We start from the raw sequence: 27376 nt of genomic DNA, 5'->3' as shown, positions 1-27376 counted from the left end.
GTATGTCATATGTTTACATTCATGGGCAGCATGAATGGGGGAGTAAAGGCAGATGAGGAATAAATATATTTGGTATTCATGGTACTTAGATGTTTTTCATCTATGTTGCCATCAATGCCAAAGAGGAAGATTGTTAGCATGAATGCTAATGGTATTTCTATGGGGGAGTATCATAGCATTGTTGGAGACATGATTCAGATCTTACGTGTTGTATTCATGATAGTGTTTCATTGATGTCAACATATACCATATTCTATGAAGATCTCTAGAGTTGCAGAGGTAGATGCGTTCAGCACAATTAAAGGATTATGAGTTGTGTTTTGTGTACTTAACTAGATGTTCAAAGATGCTTGTAGATGCTATAGCTAATTGCACGTAGAGAAATCTACAAATATGACTAAGTTATGCAATGCTTTCTGAAGGTAGCCTTCAGAGAGAGTCTCTAGAAAGATATTACTGGTAAATTGATTATATCTTTTAACAGAGATGTAATCTAGTTAAGCAAGCTCAAAGGAAGTTCAGAGACATGTTGAAGATGCTATGTTCTAGATGGCAAAAACAAATGTTCATTCTGTGAGGTTTGGCGAAGATTGTTCAGAAGATGTTTCCTGAGTCGACTATTGCAAATATCTTTGAGGAAAGAGTATAATTGTAATGTAACATGTATTGTAACATCTTAATGTTGTCCTATATTTTAATTGTAAATTGGGAAAGCCTCAAAGGCCAATTCAATACTTTTTTTAGGACTTGGTATAAAGGAAAGGTCATTTCCTTGTGGTAACATGTGTGAAATTGTGTGGTGTTGATCAGTGAGATCGTTGTGCGAACTTGAATGTGAACTTGGCTAATGTAAGAGAAAAGATTGATATTGAGGATGTACTGTAAGCTTCAAAGGAACTGTATTAGTAAGAGAGTTGTTGTTTAGTCAATTCAAAGATCTTGGATATGCTTATCCAGAAGATTGTCTAGTGAAGACTGCTTTTGACGTTGTTTGGGCAGTAGGATTTGTTGTCCTCCCTTCAACTCCTAACATGGTTGGCACAACTCCTAATAGGGTTGGAATCTCCTGACAAGGATTCAAAGTCTCCTAACAGGGACTAATATGTACTAATTGTATTTCATTGGCTCCCAACGCAGTCCATCCTTTCACAAGGAACTTTATATTAGTATATAATCTTGTGGGTACTATCTCCACTAGGGTTTTCCCTCTAATCAAGGGTTTCCCGAGTTAACATATCTAGTGTTATTGTGCATGGTTATCTTTCTATGGTTGTTGTATCCATTGTTTACATGTTTTGTAATTAATAAAGTTGTTGAGAGTTGTAATTATTTAACTGATTCAGCCCCCCTCCCCCCCTCTCTCAATTAACTTGGTGAACTTTACTTTCTAACAAAGGATAGCTCAAGCAGCTCTAAACGTTTTGAAAAAGAGGATGAGCCTCAACCCAAATAAGAAGGTATATATGTATATTAGACACAGTTATTGGAAAGGATTGAATATTTGTCATTAGATTCTAGTTGCATATTTTTGCTTGTATTGCTAAGATTGATGAGCTTAGGATTGTTAGAAAAGTCTACGAGTATGCATGATGTGAATTCCTAGATGGAACCCATGAATAAAGAGACAATTGCATTGAGGAATGTTACATGGGATTTGGTATCTTTTCTTGAAGGGTAAAAACCTTTTGGATGTAAATAGGTGTTCAAGAAGAAATTCAGTCAAGATGGTAGTGTTGATAGGCATAGAGCATGAGTGGTCGCGAATGGGCATTCTTGGGTGCAAGGAATTGATTATGATGAAATATTCTCTCTTGTAGCCAAGCTAACACATTTGCTTCCTATTATCACTAGCTGCAACTTATGATTTGAAGATCGAGTAGATGGATGGTACACAATGTTCCTTCATGGTGATTTAAACGAAGAAATATATATCTTATGACCAACGCATTTTATTGAAAAAAGGTAAAGAGAATATGGTTCATAAGTTGAAAAAATCTGTGTATGTTTTGAAACACTCTCCCAGAATGTGATAAGAAAATTTGAATACCTATGTGTTGAGTTTAGGATTTTAGAGATCGCAATCTGACCATTGTGCATATAACAACTCCAATAATGGTGGCACTCTCATCACAGTCCATTATGCAGAGCTATGTTGTATATTAGGAGTGGTATTTGTATGATTTCAGATTTGAAGTCTCAATTAGCAGCATAGTATGAGATGAAATATCTAGGTGAAAAAAGGTAGATTGTTGAGATTGAGATCATTAGAGATAGATCTGGTAGAAAGCTTTGGTTAAGAAAGAGTATGTGAACTTTGTATTGGAGAGATTCAGCATGACAACTTGCAAACAAATAATTGTTATAATGTTAAAAGGGACGAAATTATCTATGGAGGATTGTCCAGAATCTCCTACCAAGATGGAGAACATGACAAATTCCTTATGCAAGTGTTGTTGGCAGTTTGAGGTATGATATGCTCTGTATGAGGCTAGACATTGTCCACACAACAGGGGTCCTTAGTTTATGACTAATCCTGGATGCATGCATTGGGATGCACTTAAGAGAGTGTTCGGGTATTTATAGAGTACATCTAAGTATCATTGTGTTTTCATAGTTATCCTACAAGACATTGGCATTCAGTTTGCATTTATAGATATGTGAATTCAGATTGGGAAGGTGACATAGAAAAAAAAAACCACCAATAAATACGTTTTCATAAGGTTTGGTGGCACTATAAATTGGATGTGTAGGTGTCAAGCTATAGTTGCTTCATCCACTAGAGAAGCAAAGTACATGGCAGTCATGCATGCTTGTAAGGAAACCATTTGGCTTAAATGGTTGTGTTAGATTTGATGTACGACAGATCACTATCTACTTCGACAATTAGAGTGTCTTTTGTTTAGTGAAGAATCCAACCTTTCATGGCAAAAGAAAGCATACTGACGTACAAATCCATTTTGTTCTGATTTCGTTGAAGATGGAAAAGGTTGATACTTTGGTGAATGGTGTTTGTGCACTACAAAGTCGGTAAGCACAAAGAATTCATATGGTGTGCCACTTATAAGCCTTAAGGCCCTAACCAAATCATGGTGACTGACTCTTGACAAGTCTTGAAAAAGTGGAAGAATGTTGGGATTTAGCTGTCTCAACCTTAGAGTTCTAACATGCTAAAATAATTTAGCTAATTGTTGCAAATATTGTTATACTCTAAATTTTTTACTTTCTATGTCATGCCATTGTGGGACCCCTTGGTGAGGTGGCAACTTACATGGAAGGGGAGTGTAGGACATGAATTCCTATTTTCTAGGAAGTTGGCACCCACTTTTGGAGTTCCTATACTATAAAAGGCTAGTATAATAAGATGCTATGTTGGACTATGACTAGTTTTCATTATGAATATGATGGTTAATAGTTTGGTTGAAGAGATGAGGAGGTAATGCTCAGCAGCTGACATTTATTGTGCAGTTCAATTTTGAGAAGTGTTAGGTAAGGAAGGCATCTATTCTTGTTTATGGCAGTTTCTATGTTGAAAATGCATTGCATTAGGCAAGATGACCATTTTGGATGAGATGGATGTTAGTGCTTAGGAATTGTCTAAAATGATCCGTTCCCTATGTTCCCTCTGTGCGGTGGTTTTCTTCAACTCGCAATTCAGATTTCAGACCTTTGAAATGGCCGAACGATGCAGGGAAGTCCGTACACCTTGGAAGGGGAAAAGAACAGCCATATGTGTGTTGAGGGACCATACGTTGATTATGCAAATGTACGGTATGCAACTTGTGATGGCCGTACAATGTGGGGTCAGAGAAGTGAATGACGTACGGAGGATGGGGATGGAGTTGACCGTACGGAAGTAGGTTGTACGGTAGGAAGAGGGAGCCATACGGTGGATGACAATGGAGTTGGCCATACGAATGAGGATACTGGAAGAGCCATATAGTGATATGTCATACACAAGCAGCCGTAGGGTCGTCGTACGATGGTCTTGGGAGACCATACGGTGTAGGAGGGGTGAATTGGAGGGGGAGAATGGGAGGCCGTACAGTGTACGGTAGTGACTGGGGATGAATGGTCGGAATTCATAGGGTGATACACAGAGAGTTTTTGCAAACCACAAATAGTGTGAACAAATAGCAAGATTTAATGCAGATAAACAAAAAATGGAAATACACAGGACAAAAAATATATCAAACCAACACAATGAATATTCGCAATATGATGATGCTCCGACTTGCTAGATCCAAGCGAAGTGTCATAGGCGACGGAATAGGGTGAGGGTTTAATCCCATCTAAACCGGAAGAACCAAATAGGGAAGATCTTTCACTTTCGAAATGGCGAACAACAAGGAATCCCAACTGGAATCTGCAATACAAAGAAATAATCCAAATTGCATACCTAAAGACTACCTCTAAGTCGTGCTTAAATACCCGTCGAGGAAAACTTTCCGAGGGTGTACAAAGATAGCTGATGGTGACACAAACTATGGAAACAAAAATAAGAATGGGTCCGAGATACATAAAATCAATCGGCTCGTTACAATAGTTTGATAAATGACTTATTTTATAACGAAAACATCACAGTCCTCCCGTCACAAATTTTGCCTATCCTCAAGCAACTGTAATGTCGGGTGTTAGAGAATGTGCTCGCCTTCCCACGTCGCGTCGTCCAATGGCAAGTGTTTCCAATGCACCAAATATTCCTTCACCGTGCGGTTTTGTAGAAATCTTCGCGTACTTTGATGATCTCGGTTGGTTCCAGTATGAGCTTCCCTTGTTCATTGAGAAGTGGAAGGTCTGTAGCTACCATGACGTTCTACCCTACAGCCTTCTTCAGGCATGAAACATGGAAAACGTTATGAATACGACTTCCCTCTGGAAGTTCCAATTCATACGCGGCTTCACCCATGCGACGAACTACACGATAGGGGCCATAAAATCGTGGCTTCAATTTTTCCTTTCCCTTTTCTTCAATGAAAATTGTCGATATGGTTGGACTTGGAGATAGACCAAATCCCCTACTTCAAAACTCCTCTCCATTCTCTGTTTATCGACGTACATCTTCTGTTGATTTTGTGCCCGCTGTAGGTTTTCCTTCAAGCATCTCAGTATGTCCTGTCCCTCCTAAAGCCAGTCCCTCGCCCTTAGTGCACGGCTGTCACCCAGAACTGTGTCAATGAAGGAGAGTGGTTCGTACCCGTACAAAGCTTTGAATGGTGTCATTCCGATGGACATGTGGTATGTGGTATTGTAGCAATATTCCCCATTTGACCCATGCTCGTTGTGACGAGACATAGTTTTGAAGGTAACCTTTGAGCCATTTGTTCACAATCTTCGTTTGTCTGTCTGTCTACGGGTGGCAGAGTAATGTGACTCGCCGCGAATCACGCGAGTCACGCGAGCTACCAATGCCTAACCGAGTCATTATGACCCATGACTCACGTGACTTGCCTGACTCGCGAGTCACAAGGTGACTCGCCCGACTCAGGCTGCTTGACTTGGCCGTGGCAGCATAAAATCCGCAGGCTTAAAATATTAATTTTTGCATACTTTTTTAATTTTTTTTTTCCTTCTTACTCACTCTTATAACCCTAAAAGGGCTTCCATAACACTCTATTGTGAGAAGAAGAAAGAGAGAGAGAGAGAGGTAGAAGAGAAATAGAGTGTCCTTGTTTTGCAACCAGCTGAAAAGAAGAGGAGAAAAGCTTGCATTTGTGACATTGGAGCTTGCATTTAGATCATCAAGGAGTTTATAGGAGCTCTTCTCAACACTTTTCAAAGCATTTGAAAGAGGTAACAGTTGATTTTTTAGATTTTGATGATTTTTTTCTCTATGCTTATGGATTTTTTGGATGAATTTTTTTGTTTTTTTATGAGTTTTTTTTTTACTTTAGATTTTCATAAAATACAATGCTTAAATGGTAATATTTGGTCTAAAATGTCTTATTGCAACAACCTTTACATTTTTCCTTACTCATAATGGCTCCTAGAGGTAAAAAAATCCAAGCTCTCTAAAGGCAATAAAAAAGATGAGTGTTGGAAGTTCACCATAGACTTTCCGAGTAGAACTAGAACTCAAACAAAATGTCTATTTTGCAAAACCATTAATAGTGGGGGGATAAATAGATTGAAATGCCATATTGCTGGCATACGTGGTCATGATACTGAGCCTTGTAGAGATGCAATTGTTGAGGCTCAATGTTTTTGTTATGTAGTCTTGGAAAAATATGAACAAGAAAAGGAATTTAAAAAAAAACAATTAAAAGAGTTAGCTCATATTGGTTATAGTTCCCTTCCATGCTGATCTGAAAATGTTTCTGAGTGAGTAGGTTGTGTTGGAAAAGGTTCTTCCCTTCCCCTCTATCGTCCTAGTGCTTCTACTAGTCATACTTCTTCTACATCTATTCCTTGCACTGCTAGTGGTGCTACTGCTATGGCTGCTGCCCTTTCTAGTAGTACTAGGCCTACTGGCTTTACCTTTCGTCCTAGAGTCAGAAAATCTAGGTTGGACAATTTTTTTATACCACATTCCACTCCTAATGCGCAACCCTCACTTGAGAGCTCGGGCTGGAATAGGGAGGTACATGAAGTTGGAATTAGAGCAATTTGCAAGTTTTGGTTTTTCTACAACATTCCATTTATAGCAACCAAGTACTTCAACTTCATTTATATTTGATTGTTTTATGTTTTAAGTTTTAAAATTTAAATTCAATTTTATACTTTTAAATTTTAACTTGATGTTGAAAATTTGAAATATGCTAATTAAAATGTTTTTATAAATGTAACAAGACTCCTTATTGGCAGGGGATGATTGATGCAGTTTCCATCTGTGGTGTGGGGTTCAAAGCCCCCACTGAAGATGAGTTGAGTGGCCCCCTCTTACTGGATATGGTTGAGGAGATGAAACTTGAGTTAGAGGACCATAAAAAAATTTGGAGCCAAAAGGGGTGTACCATTATGACGGATGGATGGACAGATAGGAGGAATAGGACCCTCCTAAATTTTCTTGTTTCTAGCAAAGGTAATTCATCATCCTCTACTTCTTGAAGTCTAAATTTAAAATTTAATGTATTATTGAATAACGAAAATTTTGTTTTATTGACTATTGATTCTTGATTCTTGAATGATAATTATTTTGTTTAATTTTCACTTTTAAGATCCACCATGTTTTTTACGTCTATAGATGCTTCCTCACATGTGAAAAATGCAAAATGCTTATGTGAGGCTATTGAGGAGGTCATAAGAGAGGTGGGGGAAGAGAACGTTGTTCAAGTGGTGACTGATAATGCAGCTAATTATGTTGCTACAGGTAAAAGTTTAACTTCTAACTTTTTAAATTCTACTTCTAAAAAATTTGCTTTAGTTTTTCATTAAATTTTGAAAATTAAAAGTTTTTTAATACATCAAAAATTTTCATTGTTTACTAACTAATTTAAAATTGCTACAAGAAAACTTTTGATGGAGAGACACCCAAAAATCTTTTGGACTCCATGTGCGGCCCATTACATCGACCTCATGTTAGAGGATACTGGCAAGCTTGTATGGGTGAAATCATGTGTTACCAAGGCCAAAAATCTTTGTAAGTTCATCTATAATCATGCCTTGGTCCTCAGCACTATGAGACAATACACGAAGGGAAAGGAGTTGGCTTGTCCTAGTATCACAAGATTTGCCTCTAATTTTATCACACTAAAATCTTTGTTGAGTTCAAGGTTAGCTTTGAGGTGCATGTTTGTTGGTCCAGAATGGAGTTCCTCCTCCTTTGCCACCAGCCCTACAGGGATAGATGCAACAAAATGCATTTATGATGATGAAGGTTTTTGAGAGCCATGTCCGAAGATTGTGGAGGTAATTTAAATTTTAAAAGCTTAAGTCTTAAAATTTTATAACTTAACTTATCTCATGCATATTTTTGTTCTATTTTCATTGTGCAACTTTGCAAAGTTTCATCATTCACTAAATTGTTTTCTTGTTTAATTGTTTTGTAGATGATTGAGCCCTTTGTAGCCCTCCTGCGAGTTGTTGATGGCGAGAAGCCCTTTATGGGCTACATTTATGAGGGCACGGATAGGGTCAAGGAGGCTATCAAGGCCAAATATGTCGGAGTAGAGGAAAACTATGGCCCTATTTGGGAGATAATTGATAAAAGATGACAAAATCAGCTTCATAAGCTCATCCACACAGCAGCCTATTACCTCAATCCAGCATACTGTTTCCATGAAGATTTCAAGGTAGATGAGGAGGTTCTTAGTGGCCTATACACTGTGATATCGAAGATGGCCACTAATGCCACAGATATATTGCTTGAGATGGATGCCTATAATAATGCATCAAGGCCCATTTTTTCAAGTCAATTTTGCAAAGAAGGTCGTACAAAATTGCAACTAGGTAAAAATTGCAGCTTAAGCCTTATACAATCTAGTTTCTAAATTTCTAGCTTTAAACTTTAAACTTTAAAGTTCAAATTTTGAAATGAGACTAATATTTTTTTCTTTTCTTTTTTTCAAAATTCAAATAGATGGTGGCAAATGTTTGGGCCTTCAACCAAAAACCTTCAGCAAATCGCCATCCACATTTTGAGCCAGCCAAGTAGCTCTTCTGGATGTGAGCACAACTGGAGCATGTTCGAGCACATCCACTCAAAGAGGCGTAACAGGTTGTCTGTGGAGAAAATGAATAAGCTAGTCTTTGTGCATTACAACCTACGCATTAGGACCAGGGAGATTTTGGATAGTGACACCTCTCCGATTACTCTAGAGGAGGTTGATCCAAAGTCTGAGTGGATCACTGAGGCTACTGATCTTGTCTTTGATGATGAGGACCTACAGTGGGTTGACCAGGCAGATAGAGAGGGTCAGGCTGAGGCTGTGGCTATGGCAACAAAGGACCAAAGAGCTCCAGCTGTTCCTAGTGGCACCTCACAGGCATTGGCAAAGCCAGAGACTATAGTTGATCCTAGTGGCACCTCACAGGCATTGGCAGAGCCAAAGACTACAGTTGATCCTAGAGGCACCTCACAAGCTGATGCTATGGCTAATCAGTCATCCAGGACTTACCTTAAATGCCTTACTAAGAGGCATTTTATAGATTATACTGAGCCTGAGGTTGAGGTTGGGAATGAGGATGATGATGATGATGACGATGACGATGATGATGAGGATGACAATGAGGATAAGGATGATGATGAGGACTCCAACTAGGAGCCATAGCTATAGTCTTGTTTTAACTTTTTGTTTAACTTAATATATGATCAGAATTTGGAACATTTGATGATGACTATTGATTCATTGAATCTTGATGTGTTGGATTTTATAATACATAATACATATACATTTTGATGGGTTGCATGAATTTATCATTTTATATATGATTGTATGTTTTACTTTTATAACATTTCCTTCAGCTACTGTTTAAACTTTAATTACTAGTAATATAGTATTTAACAATTTACCTTTGTAGTATTGTACAGTGTACTTATGTAATCGATGTATGTTTGACTTTTAACTTTAAGTATGTGCATTATGATCAAATTATCTTCTATTTAATGATGTTATTGTGTCTTTAAGCTTTATTCAATAATGGGTGCATGGGATGTTCTTTAAATTCTAAAAAATATCAAAATTATCGAGATTTTTTCACTTTGTCGAGTTACCGCCGAGTCATTTCCGAGTCCAAGTTGGGGCACGAGTCAAGTTACCCTTGCCGAGTCCGAGTCACGTTACTTTGGCGGGTGGTAACTAGTACTTGGTGATAATTCTGTCCTTGCCATTCGAAATAGTTTTGTCCAGAAGATGCTAATGAATCACCCAGCCCAATCACTGACGATGTTTCTGGGTAACTTGTGCAGATGAAAGACTTCTCTAAAAAACAGATTGGCAACTTGTGCGGCCTAAAAGTCGGAAGGGATGGCAAAGAAATGTGCATACTTTGTCGATCTATCAACCACCACGAAATACAATCCTTTTCGTTCACCTTGGGAAACCCTGTTATGAAATCCATCGATATACTTTCCCACTTATGTTATGGAATTGGCAGAGGTTGTAGCAGCCCAACAGGTAGAGTATGTTCAAACTTGTTCTGCTAGCAGACCATACACTTTCTTACATATTGCAACACGTCCCCTTTAAGTCCTTTCCATGAAAACCTCTCCAAAAGACTTCTCTAAGTTTTGAGGAAACCCAGGTGTCCTGCCAATGGTGAGTCGTGTACTTTCCTTCAAGATTTTCTACTTCAATTTGGATTCTGGCACCAAAAATATCTGATTTTTATAGTAGAGGATGTCATCCACCACTTTGTACCGATCATCCTAGGTGTGGCCATCCATTAGCTCACAGGCAAATGTGTTTTTGGAGTATTCAACTAATAGATGTACCTTCCAATCAGCTAAAATCTAGTTTAGTGAGCAAATGGTGGGCTCCCAAGACAAGGCATCTACAACCACATTGTTCTTCCCTTTCACATATTCAATATCAAAATCAAAAGTTTGAACCTTGCTTACCCATTTTTGTTGTCTCCCGTTCAAGTCTCCTTCCAGAAAATATTTCAAACTGTTGTGATGCATACAGACGACAAACTTGGAACCCACCAGATACTGTCGAAATTTGGTTAGTGCATGTACGATGGCCAACATCTCTTTGTCGTAGATGGAATATAGGCATTCTGTTTGCGTAAGCTTCCTGCTCACATAAGCTATGGGGTGTCTATCTTGCATTAGTACCACGCCAATTCCTTCTTTGGATGCGTCACACTCCAAAATGAACAATTGAGTGAAATCAGGTAATGCAAGTACGGGACAAGTGCTCATTGCTTCTTTCGGCTTATCAAAAGTGAGTTATGCCTTTTCATTCCACTAGAAAGACCCCTTCCTTGTCAGATCCATTAAGGGTGCACTGAGTTGAGAGAACACTTTAACGAACCTCCAGTAATAACTGCACAGTCTAAAAAATCCTTGCAAATCCGTGAATGATTTTGGGGGAGGCCAATCAAGGATAGCCTAAATCTTCTCCTAATGCACTTGAACTCCGTATTTATTGACAACATGCCCCAGGTACAATATTTCTGTTATACCGAATTCACACTTGGATTGCTTGGCGAACAAAGAATGTTCCTCCATGATACTTAGAACTTCATTTAGATGCTTCAAGTGCTCCTCCCATGTCTTGCTATAAATAAGATCATCAAAAAATACCAATAAGTACTTACATAATTGTTTGTTGAAGATGCAATTCATGCATGATTGGAATGTGGCAGGTGCACTAGTCAATCCGAACAACATGACCAGAAACTCATAATGCACATAGTGACAACAGAAGCCTCCCTCATGCGGATCTGATGGTATCCGGAACGGAGATCTATTTTTGAAAAATAGATCACGCCATGCAATTCATCCAGCAACTCATCTATCCTTGGAATGGGATATCTATTCTTTATTTTATTTTTGTTCAACGCACAGTAGTCCACACACATGCGCATTGTCCCGTCCTTCTTTTTGACCAATACCACAGATGACGTGAAAAGACTAGAACTAGGACAAATCAATCCTTTCTCTAGCAACTCCTGAATCGTCTCTTCAATCTCATCTTTGTATTTCTTGGGATGGCAATACGGTGTGGTTATGACTGGCTTGGCTCCTGCTTCCAACTCAATAGTATGTTCAAACCCTCGACGAGGCGGTATGCCAGGAGGAATGTCCATGAAAACTTCATCTTTCTTAAAATATCCTGGAGTTCATCATCTTGTGGAGGTGTCCGTTGTCCTTTTGTAGGTTCCGCCAAAATAAAATAGTATGTCGCCCACGCAACGTCATCACGCCGAAAAATTGCCTCCATCTGATGCGTAGAAACTTCCTTCAGACCTTTATTTGCCATTCCGCAGAGGACAACCTTCTTTCCATCGACAACAAATGTGAAGTCCATCTATTTGAAACTCTAAGTGTATTCATCAAGTGTCTCCATCTATTGTATGCCTAAAATAACCTCCATGTCATCAAGGTCCACTATGAAGAAATCCTGAGTCACCATGTGATTCACCATTGTGATACTTAACTGAGGAACAAGAAGCATGCAAGGCAAAAGAGTCCCTCTGGCAACCTTAACCTGAAAGCTTGCGTGCGTCTCCATAGGTAGACCTCTTCGCTTCACCAAAGATGAGTTAATGAAGTTTAGAGTGGTTTCGCTGTCCAACATCACCATAACCCTTTGCCCTTGAAGGGTTCCCCATACACGAAAAACTGTGCACCTCGGCCTACCGGCTAAGGCAATAGTTCCTTCACGTCGTACCAAAGCTGCAATTCTCTCCGTACGGTTACCATTGTGATACTTAGCTGAGGAACAAGGAGCGTGCAGGGCAGAAGAGTCCCTCTGGCAACCTTGACCTGAAAGCCTGCGTGTGTCTCCGTAGGTAGACCTCTTCGCTTCACCAGAGATGAGTTAATGAAGTTTAGAGTGGTTTTGCTATCCAACATCACCATAACCCTTTGCCCTTGAAGGGTTCCCCATACACGAAAAACTATGTACCTCGGCCTACCGGCTAAGGCAATAGTTCCTTCGCATCGTACCAAAGTTGCAATTCTCTCCGTACGGTTTAAACTGACCATGTTGGTGTCATTATGAGGTTGGCTGTCTTCGGCCAGCATTTCTTCCTATTTGTCCTCATCATCAGACACAACCTCAATGTAATGGATCTTCCCTTTTCCGAGGCATCTGTGGCCAGGCTCCTAAGGTCCCTTGCAATTGAAACATAGTTTCTTTCTCTGGAGTTCCCGTCTAATAGCTTCATCCAACAATGACTTCCTAAGCGGAGGTTTGTCCCTCGGAAACGTTGGCGGTTTGGAATGTGAGTAACTTCGAGAGGATGACGACGATGATGATGCCATACTCTGCGCTTTATTGATTGCCTCCGACAGGGTAGCAAGATTGAACCCCTTTACCCAACCTTTCAAAGGTTCTGTCAGTCCATCCATGAAGAACACTACCCATCTTCTTTCAAAAATGTCCATGACCAAAACAGAGAGTTTTTGAAATTCCGCAATGAACTGATCGACCGATTCAGTTTGTCTCAGTTGTGCCAAATCTTTGAAATTGAGTTCCGGATCTTTAACATCAAATTGCTCTATCAATCTCTCCGTGAATTCCGCATAAGTATTTATTTGATCATGCCCTAATGTGATGGTGTCGTAATGCCACCATTCATGCACAACTCCCTCCAAGTGCAGCGCCACAAATTTGATTGCTTCTTCTTCTGGCATAGGATTTAGCTGGAAGTAAGTATCGACCTTCATTACCCACGCTTGCGCAAATATGTAACCGGATCCGTCAAATGGAGACAGATTTGCTTTACTCAACTTTCTTTTGAGATCATTGTTAAAATATCCTCCGTTTCTGCCTCCTGAATATCTCATTCTCTGATCCGCGTAATCTTTGTAGGATATATCTTTCTCGAGATTTGCAATCTTCCAGTCTTCTCTCAGTTGTTCTTGCATCTCTTCAAAGGTTGGTTGTTTCCCTCCATGTTGTGCCTTTGCCTGTGGGGGAAAAGACGGCATGGAAGGCCGAGAGCGTGCTAGATGAGGGTTTGATTTACCCAACACCGAGTCCGCGTTGTGACCATTTTGTTCTCCAGATATTTTATTGTTCGCCAACTTCTTGAGAGTCTCTTCCATGAATCGTTGAGTATCAGTGATCTGTGCCTGATTCTTGGCAAGTTCCCTTAGTACTGCCACGAGTTCAGCAGCTGTTCGTTCCAGTTCGGCAGTTATTCAATCAATAGATTGTGTCCTTCTCTTCTGGCTATAAACTCTCATTCACTATCCTTAGGCTGGTAGGATCGAAGCGCTCTGATATCACTGAAATGATCCGTTCCCTATGTTCCCTCTATGCAATGGTTTTCTTCAACTCGCAATTCAAATTTCAAACCCTTGAAATGGTCGTACGATGCAGGGAAGTCCATACACCCAGTTAGAAGGGGAAAAGAACAGTCGTATATGTGTTGAGGGGTTGTATGCTGATTATGCAGATATCGTACGGTATGCAACTTGTGATGGTCGTATAGTGTGGGGTCAGAGAAGTGAATGACATACAGAGGATGGAGATGGATTTGACCATACAGAAGAAGGCCATATAGTAGGAAGAGGGAGTCGTGCGGTAGATGACGATGGAGTTGGTCGTATGGATGAGGATGTTGGAGGAGTCCTACAGTGATATGTCGTACACAAGCAATCGTAGGGTTTTCGTATAGTGGTCTTGGGATACCATATGGTGTAGGAGGGGCGAATTGGAGGGGGGGAAGGGGAGGCCGTATGGTGTACGGTAGCGACTAGGGATGAATGGTCGGAATTTGTAGAGTAATACACAGAGTCTTTGCAAACCACAGATAGTGTGAACAAATAGTGAGATTTAATGCAGATAAACAACAAACAGAAATACACAGGACAAAGAATAGATCAAACCAACACAATGAATATTCGCAATATGATGATGCTCTGACTTGCCAGATCCGAGCGAAGTGTTACAAGCGACAGAATAGGGTGAGGGTTTAATCCCACCAAAACCGGAAGAACCAAATAGGGAAGATCTTTCACTTCTGAAATGGCGAACAACAAGGAATCTCAATTGGAATCCGCAGTACAAAGAAATAATCCAAATTGCATACCTAAAGACTACCTCTAAGCCGTGCTTAAATACTCGTCAGGGAAAGCTTTCCGAGGGTGTACAAAGATAGCCGACAATGACACAAACTACAAAAACAAAAATAAGAATGGGTCCGAGATACATAAAATCAATTGGCCCGTTACAATAGTTTGACAAATGATTTATTTTATAATGGGAACATCACAGTTGTTATGTGCAACGTGTCATGGAATGACAAGTTGCTTTTAACAACACTTACCTGAAGACGTGGAAAATGATTTTGGAAATCAAGGGCACATACCTCTTCATGTTGAGTTCTATAAATATGTTTGTGTCTTAGTTGATTTTATCATTATGAGACAAGTTGCTTTGTTTTTTGAGACATTGTTACACTGCTGGAATCTAAGTTACCAGTTTGAATCCGAATGCAAATGTACGCACGAGAACACAGTCGTGGATGTGCTTGGGTCATAGTTATATGACACTACCTTTCTAGCAAAAGATATTAGTGAAATCCTATATGTAATCTTCTTTATAGACAAATTGTTATGTCTTATACATGCTACATGTAAGACATTTTTTACTACTCCATGTCGGTTGCCTAATTGGGAATCACCATTACAGATTTTTGGAACTTGCTATTGCAATATGATTGCATAAGCCAAAAATTCATTAAAAACAATTTTAAAATGTGTATTTTTTTACTTTATGGCTCAGCTAGCCACAACAGAGTTCTAGCCATGGGACTCGCCCAATCAAGAGAGTCCACGGACTATACAAATCCTAGTTGGACTCAGTCGAGTCAAAGTCTAGAGGTAAAAAAAACTTTGGAGCCCTAACTTGGCTCAATATTCACCACCTTTAAATTGCCCATTTCGATTTGCCAAAGTGATGTAGCATTGAGAATGTACCCTTTATTTAAATCATCCATTGATTAAAAAAAATTAAAAACTTAATACAATGAATATAATATTTTTTAACTAATAAAAAATTATAATAAATGGTACATTCACAGTGTTGCATAGACAATGGTGTTCAATTTTATTATTAAAATATCTTTGAAATTTATAATTCAAGTCCAACCATGTGTTCTATTTGTAGGGCTCAGAATTTCATATTATTTCATATTTGTGTTGATGTCAATATTCAACTGCTGTCCTCAATAGTAGAAGGTCGCGTTGAATATAGTGGCTATATAATGAGAATTATTTAAAATGCCAACAATTTCCTCATTAAAGCAAACTGAGTTAAGCATCATTAAAAAAATTGTAGATAATAATACCATAAGCTATTTTTCAGCATGCTAGTAGACAATCCCCTACAAACTTAAGTGAGAAGCTTGTATTTTATCAATCATTCCATAGTGAGTAAAGTGGCTCCAGTGATCTACTTTCAACATGGTCTTCCTCCATTTGAGGAGTTGATGTACAGTGAGATGGTGCACATGGAATTGGATGCTCACAAGGAGCATTATTTCTCCCAATGGGCTGATGCACATCTGAATCTGTATGTAATTTGTTCAGCGCTCCCCTCGGGATTTGTGACAAGGGCTTAACCGCCTCCTATGTACTATAAGTTGAGTGGTTGTATCGGGCATTGACAGATCGGTCTTTTGGTGCAAAGGCAACCCCACTCTAACAAGTGGTATCAAAGCTTGGTCACAGGTTTGAATCCTGAGACTCTTACGTAATGTTGAGGGGGAGATTGTTGAAAATTTGTTAAGCGCTCCCCTCGAGATTCCTAACAAGGGCTTAACCGCCTCCTATGTACTATAAGTTGAGTGGTTGTATCGGGCATTAACAAATCGGTCTTTTGGTGCAACGACGACCCCACTCTAACAAAATGTACCTACATGGAGAAATAATACTCACATGAGCATACATGTGCTCTGCACACCAAGATCTGAACCCAAATAGATTTGAATCCAAAGGCAAGGGTAGGGTGCATGCACCCAAAAACTAAGGCTGGAATTGATCCAAGCTCTAACATTGTATCTACTCCAAAAGATCATTGGCCTTATACTTTGTATCTTAGTTACAAGACTCGGACTCACCTTGACTCAACAAGCTTATTTTTTACTCAAACTCGGCATCTGAACTTGGCAAAAACTCAGCAAGGACTTGGCAAATTGGAAAACCCAATAAATTCAAAGATTTTTTAAGGTTTTAAAACTTTTTTTATGCATCATTTAATCAATTAACATCAAAGACACAATAATTGAGATAAACAGAAGCTACTTTGCACACATACACAAATTTGCATTGATGATATAAGTATAGATGCAAATTTCTAAGTAGATAAGTTCAACTAAATAACACATTAAAAATATAAATAGTGTCTGATATTTCTTGCATAAGTCTCATAAGAAAAAGTCTCATTGTGAATTCCTATACATTTCTATCTTGCAGACTACATTTGTTGCAACTGTTCAATTAGGTGATATTCACTATACAACATCATAGAGCCCACTGCACACCTCATCATTGGCCTTGAAACCTAGGCTAAATTGGCATGTTGGGTTAAGATAGTGAGCAGATGCATGTGTAGGCTTGTGAAGCAGATTGTGCCATCATCGATTAATGACATCCCATATGGGACCATATTTAGCCCAATTCTCTATATAAAAAGACCTAATGGCCTCTTTCAATCTATCCACACCAATCGATTTGCTGATCTATTTTCTAAAACCCCAATATTCTTCTCTCGAGCCTTTTTCTCTCTTCCCTGTGTTTATAAATGAAGGAATGACCCTTTTAGGTTTTATGGAAAGCAATAAAGTAGAAAACAAAGTCAAACAAAACTTTAAAATTATGTTTGTTTTGCCTTTAACCGACTGATTGCCACAGCAGAGTCCATGCCTCAAGACTTGATGAGTCAATAAGGCTGGCTAACACAGCGAGTCAGCCCAGACTCGGCCTGACTCAGCTGAGTCAAAGTCCAGAAGCAAAAAGACTCTAGAGGCCTAGCTCGGTTGAGAAATTGCAGTCTTGTATCTATGCATTGCATTGTAATTCCTTATTGTCATGCAATTAAGCTCTCTATTTTTTAGTCCTCGAAGGGTTTTCCCACATAAATCCGGTGTTATGGTTTTACTTATTTAAATCTGAAATTTATGTTGACACAAAAGCTTGAAACATTGCCTAAAGTCTTACCTAAAGGCAGCCTCGTGTAACATGTAAACAATCTCTAAAGTGTGGGACTTTGTGACTTGAGATTGAGTCTTCGAAGAAGGCCGGCTTCCTTACTATCAGGATGCACCTAACTATTTCTTGAGAGGAAAAGGGAGAAGAAATGCATGAAAGCAAACTACCTAATCTAATCTAAGAGGAGGTGATACACCAAATAGTACGTTCAACCTTATCTCTGCCCAAGAATCACAATTCATCAATATAACCTCAAAGTATACAAATTCAATCCTTGCTTAATCCAACAACCATATGTAGATTGGAAACCAAAAGAATGCTATAAGGAAGAGACTTCACTTTATATCATTCAAAAAGCCAAGTAGATAAATCATACGGTTGAGAAATGAAGACAATACATTAACACAAAGGCAAGAAGGTATTGCATAGTATATCAATGGAAGAAAGAGATACAAAAGAGGAGTATAATAACTCAGAGGCAAAGGAAATTACATTAGCAGAGCATAGACATACAATGCTACAGAATCAGAGAAAAGATTGACCCTAAGAAGGGTTACAAAATCTTCTTTTATAGTGCAAGCATAACTTAGATAGCTTCTACTCTAAGGCAAAACTTCAACAACTGCATTTAAGATTGCAGAGAACAATCACTGCAAGTCTGGGAAAAATTTGATCACTATACACATCTAGACACAAGAAAATCACTTTATTCACCAAACAGAACCTTGAGAAGATGGAAATGGCAGCCATTATCGTTCTGACTAGGTAGATGGATCACCAAGCGGCAATGGAGTGTCCCTTCACATTTATCAGGCATGGGGAATGTTGAAGAGTGGTTGAAGGAGATCGAAAAGATCAGATCCACCCTTAAAGAGTTGCTTCCTTTGTTATCAGCACGCCAAGTCAGCCATGCCATTAGTTAACTGAAGTCAATCCTCAGGCTTCGCCACGTGGACCAAGCATATTTTATCATCTCGCCACCTGGCCACTCCTCTATCTTTCATGTTTGACCTCTGATTGCAATCGATCGCGGCCTCGCAACCCTTTACCTTCATTAACTGCTTTACCTTGCGAAACCACAAACAAACCATATCGCTGCTTCGTAGCTTGTCCTTAACATTTTCTCCTAACTACTGCAACCAGGCGACAACATGAAACTAGCATTTCGCAACATCACCACAGTTAGGGCTTTGACATTTATCTTATCTGCGACACTGCAAAGCCAAAACCTTTACTTCATCGCACTGTCACAACTTAATATCCAACTAGCATTAGATGCCTAGGACTGTGCGGAACTGTGAACCTAACCACCACTGCTTACTCACCACCTGGGCCCACTAAGACACATTTCGCATTGTCGCTATCTCGCTATGTATTTTCATCATACACTTTTTCTTAGCGACATGCATTGATCTTGGGAGATCGGACGGCCAAGGGAAAACCACAGTTTACCACCCATGTTAGAACTTTTGACCAATTCAGTGCTACCACATCATCCAAGTCCATATGGCGCCATGCCACAACTTTAATCTAAGGTTAGCCTGAAACTCATGTGACCATGCGAACAAAAGAGAATTGCTCCATCACCACCTAAACCTTGGTTAACTATTTTAACCTTGCGAACGTGCGGAGCAAAGGAAAACGCAGCATCGCGGCCTTGATCTTGAGTTGAGCTTAACCCTCTGTGACCCTGCGATGAAGCCAATCAACAAACCGCGATTGCACAGTCGCAACCATTAACTGGGCATTGATACTTTAAACCGCGACCCTATGCCAACCACAAGGATAACCGCCTCGCACCTTGGCGGCTTGGTAAATGGTTAAGTCACAAACTGTGGCAACTGGGCGATGAAAGATAATCATATGGTCGAGACTAAGAACTCCAAAGGGATAAACCATGAAAAGCTTGAACTTAGGAAAATAAGGGATAAGCCAAAGTTTTAAATATATCCTTATGTCATTTGAATTATTTGAATATTTGAGTAGATATGACCATTGGCCATGCTTGACAGGCAAAACTCAATTTTTGGCGGGAGGGCAAATATGGATAACAATTTACATGTACATCAAATATATAATTCTCAAAGGGTTCGTAAGAAAGATTTTGCATTCACTCTCGTATATAATTAGCATTGGAAGTGTTATTCTGCACTCAGTTTCCTTTCATTTAGAAGCAAGTAACGCACTTGCAATTAATGAGAATATGCATGTTGTATAATTTGGTGTCATGACCATGATGGATAAGATGTAGAAGCTCCAAAAAGCTGAGGCTAAGGAAGTTGTGTGATTCAAGGCAAGAAATTGTGATGTTTTTTGCACCAGACTGAAGATTGACCCTCAGACATGCATATTCATGTTTGACGATGAACATGATCTGGAACAAGTGTTAGTACTGAATTAGATGAAAGGGACACTTCCCTAACTGTTCCCAGAGAGGAGTTAGGAAATGATATGGATTAAGGATGCTTGTGATCCGAGGAAACATTTTGGTGTGACTTGCAGCTTGTTGGTATGATGTGTTTTAGGTCACTGGCAACATAGTATGTCTGTGTCTTTTATGAGCGTGAAAGGCATGTAGCCTGGGGATAAAAAGCAGGCCACGATAAGTCACGTTTTAGCTCTTTGTCCCCTATTTTTTTGGCAGCCCAAGTCTGAATATTCAATTTTGGACATGGAAACTCTACTTTTTGTGTTACAGGAAGGTCTGTAACGTGAAGAATATGGCCCCTGTGAACTCCTTTCGAATTTTGTTTCCAACTCAAGGCTGATGATAGTGCTTAAAAATTTGTAAAAGACACTTTTGAAGACAACTGTAATTATATTTTGATAATAATCGAGTGCACTCTTTAGTTCGAGTGCGGTTCGAGGCCCTTTTTTCATTTGTATGATCAAAAAGAACACCTACATCATTTCAACAGAAAGCACATTGATAATCCAAAATCGTCATCATTCGAATTCGTCTCCAAAGAACTCGTCGAATTGAAGAGTATCAGTAGACTTAATAATAATTGATTGACATTTCCAAGGTACAAATTTAAGAATGTATCTTAGATACGACTGTGTTAAAATCCTACATCTCCAGTCTGCTTGAAGACAACTCTAGAATCAGTTCAGATAGGAAGTGAATTTCTCAAGAAGGCAGAGTCAAACATGAAAGCATTCTCGCAACTCAGGATGAAGAGTATGACAATGCTGCAAAAGGCGCTTTAGGCGGTGTCGGTCCGTAACTGTAAAGAAATCAAATTTCCAAGTCACTGCAGTTCATCATGTAATTTTAGAGAAAGACTGGGCAGCACATACATAATGAGTAACAACTAGAAGTAGCTGTTGAAAACACAGAATGAGATCAGAAGCACCTAACCTTTCCCTGAGGAACTGCGAAAACGCTTTATGCTGAATACCAAGCCTCTCCAAAAAGCCCACTGGATTAACACCTTTCTCTGACTGGTCTCGTCTCCTTCTGGGTCTCTCCTCCTTGGCTTGCTCTGTGCCTCTGCATTTGCACGTGTGGAATTTCTTGCTTGCTCTGTTCCGTTTCCCTTCTACGCTTGTAAGAGCCTGGAATTGAAGATGAAGATGGAAATGACCTGCTCCTCCCATAAATGAAGAGGATGGACAAGACTGGAGAATTCTGCATTGTGAGAATTGTAATGAAGGGACGCTGCTAACCTCCTTGGCAGAGCACAAGACCGTAGGAGCCAAAGCCATTGGAGGCGAAGAAGACTTGGGTAACGAGGTCTAAGGGAGGTTTTTCATGGTATACTCTTCTATATCAACCATGAAGATAACATTTCTAGTGAAGTGTTTCTGCCAGAGTAATTATATGAGTTTATACCAATTAATTCTTCAATTAGTCCTAGGTTTTTTTTAAAGATGATGACCCAAGAACTCTCTATCACCCAGATTAAAATGGTGATGGCATTTTAGATTTTGAAATTATGAATGGCTATTTTGTGAATTAGTTAAATGATTAGAAAAAAAAAATTTAAGTTTTATAAATTATTTTTATTTTGTTGCATTTCAAATATAAGTTGTATATATTTTTTGTCGTATAGAATTTGAATTTATATAAAAAAAGATTTTGTTTAAATTTTAAGAAAATGTACTTGTGTCATTCATATGATCTAGAATAATTTATCATCAAAAAGAGAAAGGAAAAGTCTAAATCTACATCAAGATATACTCAAAGTCCAATTATTTCTTCAATGAGTCAAATTTATTTTAAGATGGTGAAATTAATTTGTTTATAGTGAGAGTTTGTTTTTAAGGTCCACATAGAGTTTATAGTGTATGGGTGTCTGTATTTTCAATATAGCAATTTAATTGTGCTTCAAACACAAGGTCTATACATTATATCTCATATAGAGTTTGAGCTTACATAGAAAAAGATTTTAGTTTGATCATGAATTTCAAAAAAAAAATCATTTTTGTCATTTCTATGAGCTAGAACTGTGTATCATTAAGACGGATAAGGAAAAGTCTAGATCTACATCAAGATTTACTCAAAGCGAAAAATTGATAGTGACTTTACTAGGGGAAGGACACTAGAAGTGGCTATAGCTAACTTCACACACATGCATATTCTACATGGCATACCAAATCTTGACAGATTGTTATATCCATATGTGAATTAACTACTTAAAGCTAGTGATTCATCTTATGGGTATTGATGACGTATACTATGAGATTTGTCATGTGCAAAAGGGTCAAAAGAGATTGTTTCAAAGTGTTTCCTAATACATAATCTTTGTTGCACCATAGCAATTTGAGAGACAACTAGTAACCTTTTTTTTTAATATCCAACTACAAAATTGAATAACACCTATCTATAAGTGTTTGGTCTCACTCACATATTCTGTGTTTGCATTAGGAATATGTGGTCACCTAATTCCTTCACCACCCTTTCATCTCCACCATTTTCCACATACATAGTTTGTCTTGGATGCATTGCCCAAGATTATTGAACCCTAAAAACATAAGTTTTCAACATATTTGAGGATTATTTTCCTTGTCATTTTCTTTTTGTAAATTGTGCAAGGAATGTACTTCGTTCAAAGTCTTTGCCTAAGTAACAGTCTTAGATTATGGTAAAAGCAAGTTTTGAAGTGACCCAAAACCCTTTACAAAAAACTAAAGATAAACATTTAAAGCACTACCAGGTTTTACAAGGACCTAAAACTTAAAGTTAAAAAACATCTAAACCAGGTTTTATAGGGACCTAAAACCAAGAGTTTAAACCATACAAAACAACCAGGTTTTACAAGGACCTAGAACCTAGAGTTTAAAACAAATAGGAAAGTAAAAGGAAAAAACTAGCAAAACCACCTAGACTAGAAACTAGCACACCCGATCAACGGCCAGCACCTACAGCAGCGCCTTGATAATGTTTTCCATCTCTTTACCTGCTTCTGCAGTATTGTTAGCAAGCAAAGGAACAGGAGCCCCAAGAGCCTCAACAACCTTTTTCCTTGTGCTCTGCATTGTTCTCTTACTAGGCCCACTAGGAGTCCCACTCCAGTATTACCAGGTCACATAATCTCTTCATTACTTTTCTTTCCCAGACTGGTTGCTACAGCACATAGACTGGAAGTGACCTATTCCATTTTTAGACCACTTTCCTTTATTAGGTGACGAAGCTCCTGTTCGTAATCTTTACGCTTATTAGGAATGTTACTAATATGCACTTCTAGCTGGATAATCTTTGCACATTCAGCATCCAAATATCTCTATATTATCGCCATTTTCTTTTTGAGAGCCATTAATTCATTATACAGTCATGAATCACCCTGAAGAGAAGTCTCTGCCTTAAGCTTTGTAGTGTGAAGAAAGGAGAGCTTAGCATCATGGAAGACACCCCTCCTGTCATCCGCATTCTTGGGCTTAGAGGAAGTAATAGTATTGATCTAGCTATCAATATTTATGTCCATATTCTCTGTCCTTTCCTCATTCACACCTTTACTCTAGCTATTATCCTTACCAACAAGGTCTTTGTCTTCATTCTCCTTTCCTGTTTCCTCCTCCATTTTCTCCTCACTAGCATTATATGAGGGGTGATCACTCTATTTATCATCCTCCTCCCCATGGGTTTCTGACACTGTATTTCTATCGTGACTTCCCTCCACATTATCTTTACTAGTAGACACCCCTTTACTCCCAAAGTACCCATCAAGGTTAGAGCTAAAATCCACCATTTTTGTTTTCTCATCATTGTCTACATCCATCTTCTCATTATTGTTTGAATTTTTAGACTTTGTGATTTCCTCAACATGTTTCTTAGTCCTTTTCTATTTTGAAACCTTCTTGTTAACACTTGCCCCTTCTTCAACCTTAATTCTCTTAGGGTGGGTCTCAGTTCCAATCCCATTCCTTTTCACATGAATCGGAGAGGGCTTTATAGCATTACTTTTATAGTAGTTTTCAATAAGTAAAATTAAACCTTCATGCAACACAAGATGAGGCTCCTTTTTTCTATATACATAAAGGCTAAGAAGCATAGAGTATTTCATAAAAAATGGGAAGGATGTCCTATCTTTGTGCCTAAAATGATTTAGGAAAATAAAGTGAAATTTATGGACCCTTTTAGCCCTACCATCAAGAATAAAATATTCATGGATACAAGACAACACATCCCTCCAAATCACTTTAATCTATTTCAATTCGTAGAAATTCCCATTTTTCTCTAGATTCTTCTCTTTGGCTTCTATCTTTGGAAATTTATTGGAGGCACGCATTGGAGATGCTAGTCTCCTTACTAAATTTAATCCCTTCTTTTGGAAGCCCCATAACCTCAGCAATAAAATCTTCAGTCAAATTCACCATCACTACTACATTTGACCTCATTTATCTACCAAAATTTTTGACCATCAATTATAAAAAGGTTTAGGTTGGTCGGATTGTAGAAGGAAAAAAATCTTTTTAAAATCTAAGCCCATGTTGGTTGAAATTTTAACCAACATGGGCTTAACTTTAAAATGAAAAAACATTTTTTATTTCATTAATGTTTGAGCACACGAAGGAGCTAGAGTTGTGTAAGGGTTTTCTTCTGCATTATTTTCTTCTGTGTAAGGATATCATATGATGATATCCTACACTTGAATCCTCAGTCAGTGCTTGCGCTTTTCGGAGCTAGGATTTACTCAAACTCTTCTATGCTTTCGTGGTCCTCTAGAAGCCTACCAGCTACCCCATATATTTTTGGCCAGGTGGGCCAAAACAACTTGACATGGTTTTGTCCCCCTACTTGACCGATGCTTAACTAAGATATTCAAAATCTCTACACTTGAATCCTCAGCATATTTACTAGTATCCTGTGTTGATTTGATTTGTGTTATGGTACATATTGACTTATTAGTTAGTAATCTTGCAACACAGATCTTGGATGAAACATGTTTTTCTAAAAAGGGTACTTTCTTTTTTATGTAAAGGTTATTGATTGCCGCATATGCAGTGACCCCAATTCAGTTCTTCAGTTTGCTTTTGTAGAGTTTCATAATGAAGGTGAGTTCCACATTTGTTTTTTAGTGTAGTTCAATTTAATTGGTTGTGTGCGTGGACAATTTTACATTCAGCGGGACTGTAATTTGAATGCAATATTACTCTACTTGTTTGTGTTTGTAGGGGGTGCAAGAAGAGCTTTGAGCCTTGCAAGAACCATGCTGGGATATTATCTTGTTAGGATCCTTCCTTCAAAGACTGCAATTCTTCCAGTTAACCCTACATATCTTCCAAAAGTGAGCAATGTGATCAATCCTTTTTATTTTTATTTATATAAAGCACGAGATTATGTGGCAGGAGTCATGGTGGAATTAATTTTGATTTTCTGGTTGGTACATATACCTACAATATTTTTGTGATGCAAATGAATCTAAATGACTGTAAGGATGCATTGTAGTTGTAGTTTAGTGGATTTCATTTGTTTTAATTTCTATCTGTAGTTTGAAGATGAGCAGGAGATGTGTGCTCACACAATATACTGTACAAACATTGACAAAAAGGTGAGGTTTAGTGATTCAATGTCATTTAGCATGTGATATCTAAGTCAGAGTTGCATTAAATTGTGTCATTTTGGTACTGTTATAATAGTTGTGTGGATCACTAGTTAATGGTAGGTTCTCAATTGCTTTGCAAGTTTCCCAAGTAGAGATGTTCTTTGAATGACTTTGTGGTGAGGTGGGTGCCAGGACAACATCCTTCTTTTTTTTATTTGATACTTTTGAGAAAACTTCCAACTTGGTTGATGATTGTTTTTAAGCCTGCATTCAGGTTTCTCGTTTAAGATTGCTTGGAATTCTGTTCATTCAACCCGCATTGCATTTGTTGAATTTGTAATGGTAAGTAATCCTTGAGTATTTTGAATTTATTTATGCTCTACACTAGGAAAAAATATGGGTGATTGTTACCTACATCCAATTTTAAGGTTAACTTATTGAAATTTATAGGCATTTGGATTATAAGTTCATAAATGCATGGGTTGCTTTCCAAGTTTCACCTTTGATAATATTTAATCATTGTTTAGTTTAAATATGTACATGCCAATTACATAACACATTAATGTTGGAATCACCCTTTTTAAATTTGGGACAAATTCAATATAAACTAGCTTATATATCTTTTTAAAATCTCTATCAAATGTCTACATATGTAAGAAATTGATAAAATAAGTATACATATGTAATATCAATAAATAGTGTTTGTGTAGCCAATACAATTTTTATAATGAATTTAAAAGGTGAACTTCTATAATAGTCTTGGAGATGATAGAATTTTTGCAAAAAGGATGCTGTGACAGAGGAGTAACACCAATTTCTACAGACATTTAGGTACAACAATTATTGTGATAATGTAATTTTTTGAGTCAATTTCATTGACCCATGTTTCATGAGTAGTGTTTTTTTGACAAATATCCTTCTTAATCTTCTTCAAATTCTCCATCAACTACTCTCTCAAGATTTCACAAACATCTATTTGTGCATTCTCCTTCAACATCCTAAGGCACTGTATAGTGGTAGTAGAAATAGAATGTATCCTACTGCTCTTGTAAACTTTGTAGCCAAGTACCATAGATGCAAATTTTACATCCTGCTTAATATCTTTTGCTATCATAGCTCTTCAATCCTATTTTAATTTTGTCAACTGTGTAACCATATCTCTGTATCTTTGTATCTTGATCCATGACCTAGATCTAAACCTCTCCTATCTTTTGATTTAGCAAATGAACTTTTATCGTAACATCTTCATGCTTAATATCTTCTATTGTCATAGCTTTTCAATCCCATTCTCAACTATGTGCTTACTAATGAAGAATTGTTTACAACTCAAAAGTGGAACACATCCACATATTTAATTGAGCAAGTAGTTCTCCATCTCTTATAATCTGACAGAAAATTTTACTAGGCTGGTAAAATGCTTACACAATCACAAAATTTTCGTGAAATAGTAGATTGGTGTCTATGACAAAGGAACAACATACTCTTTGGTGGAAGTGAGTGTTCAATTAGGACAATTTCATGCCTAAAGAAGATAGCATAGAGAAGCTCTCAACTCATTTTTGTCAATCTCCATCGAAAGAAAGAGCAGTGCTGACATGAAAATTATTTTATGCTCCTCTGA

At 38.1% G+C, this 27376-nt stretch overlaps 1 protein-coding gene across 1 annotated transcript in view; it reads right to left on the bottom strand.

Moving 5' to 3' along the window:
- EMB2729 (Alpha amylase family protein) overlaps nt 1-21572 on the bottom strand; it is a 326562-nt gene extending 304990 nt beyond the window's left edge. The window contains exon 1 of the mRNA XM_089787516.1: nt 21129-21572. Coding sequence (XP_089643642.1) covers nt 21129-21475 — 347 coding nt within the window. The 5' untranslated portion in view covers nt 21476-21572. The remainder of the gene's footprint in view (nt 1-21128) is intronic.
- Between the last annotated feature and the right edge of the window lie 5804 nt (nt 21573-27376).

This window comes from Cupressus sempervirens, chromosome 6, assembly GCF_028749045.1.
Source record: "Cupressus sempervirens isolate cs-2001-9-10 chromosome 6, ASM2874904v1, whole genome shotgun sequence".
NCBI classification, from domain to species: Eukaryota; Viridiplantae; Streptophyta; class Pinopsida; order Cupressales; family Cupressaceae; genus Cupressus; species Cupressus sempervirens.
Note: the sequence above shows the minus strand (reverse complement) of the source record. Positions and strands in the feature narration are given on the sequence as shown.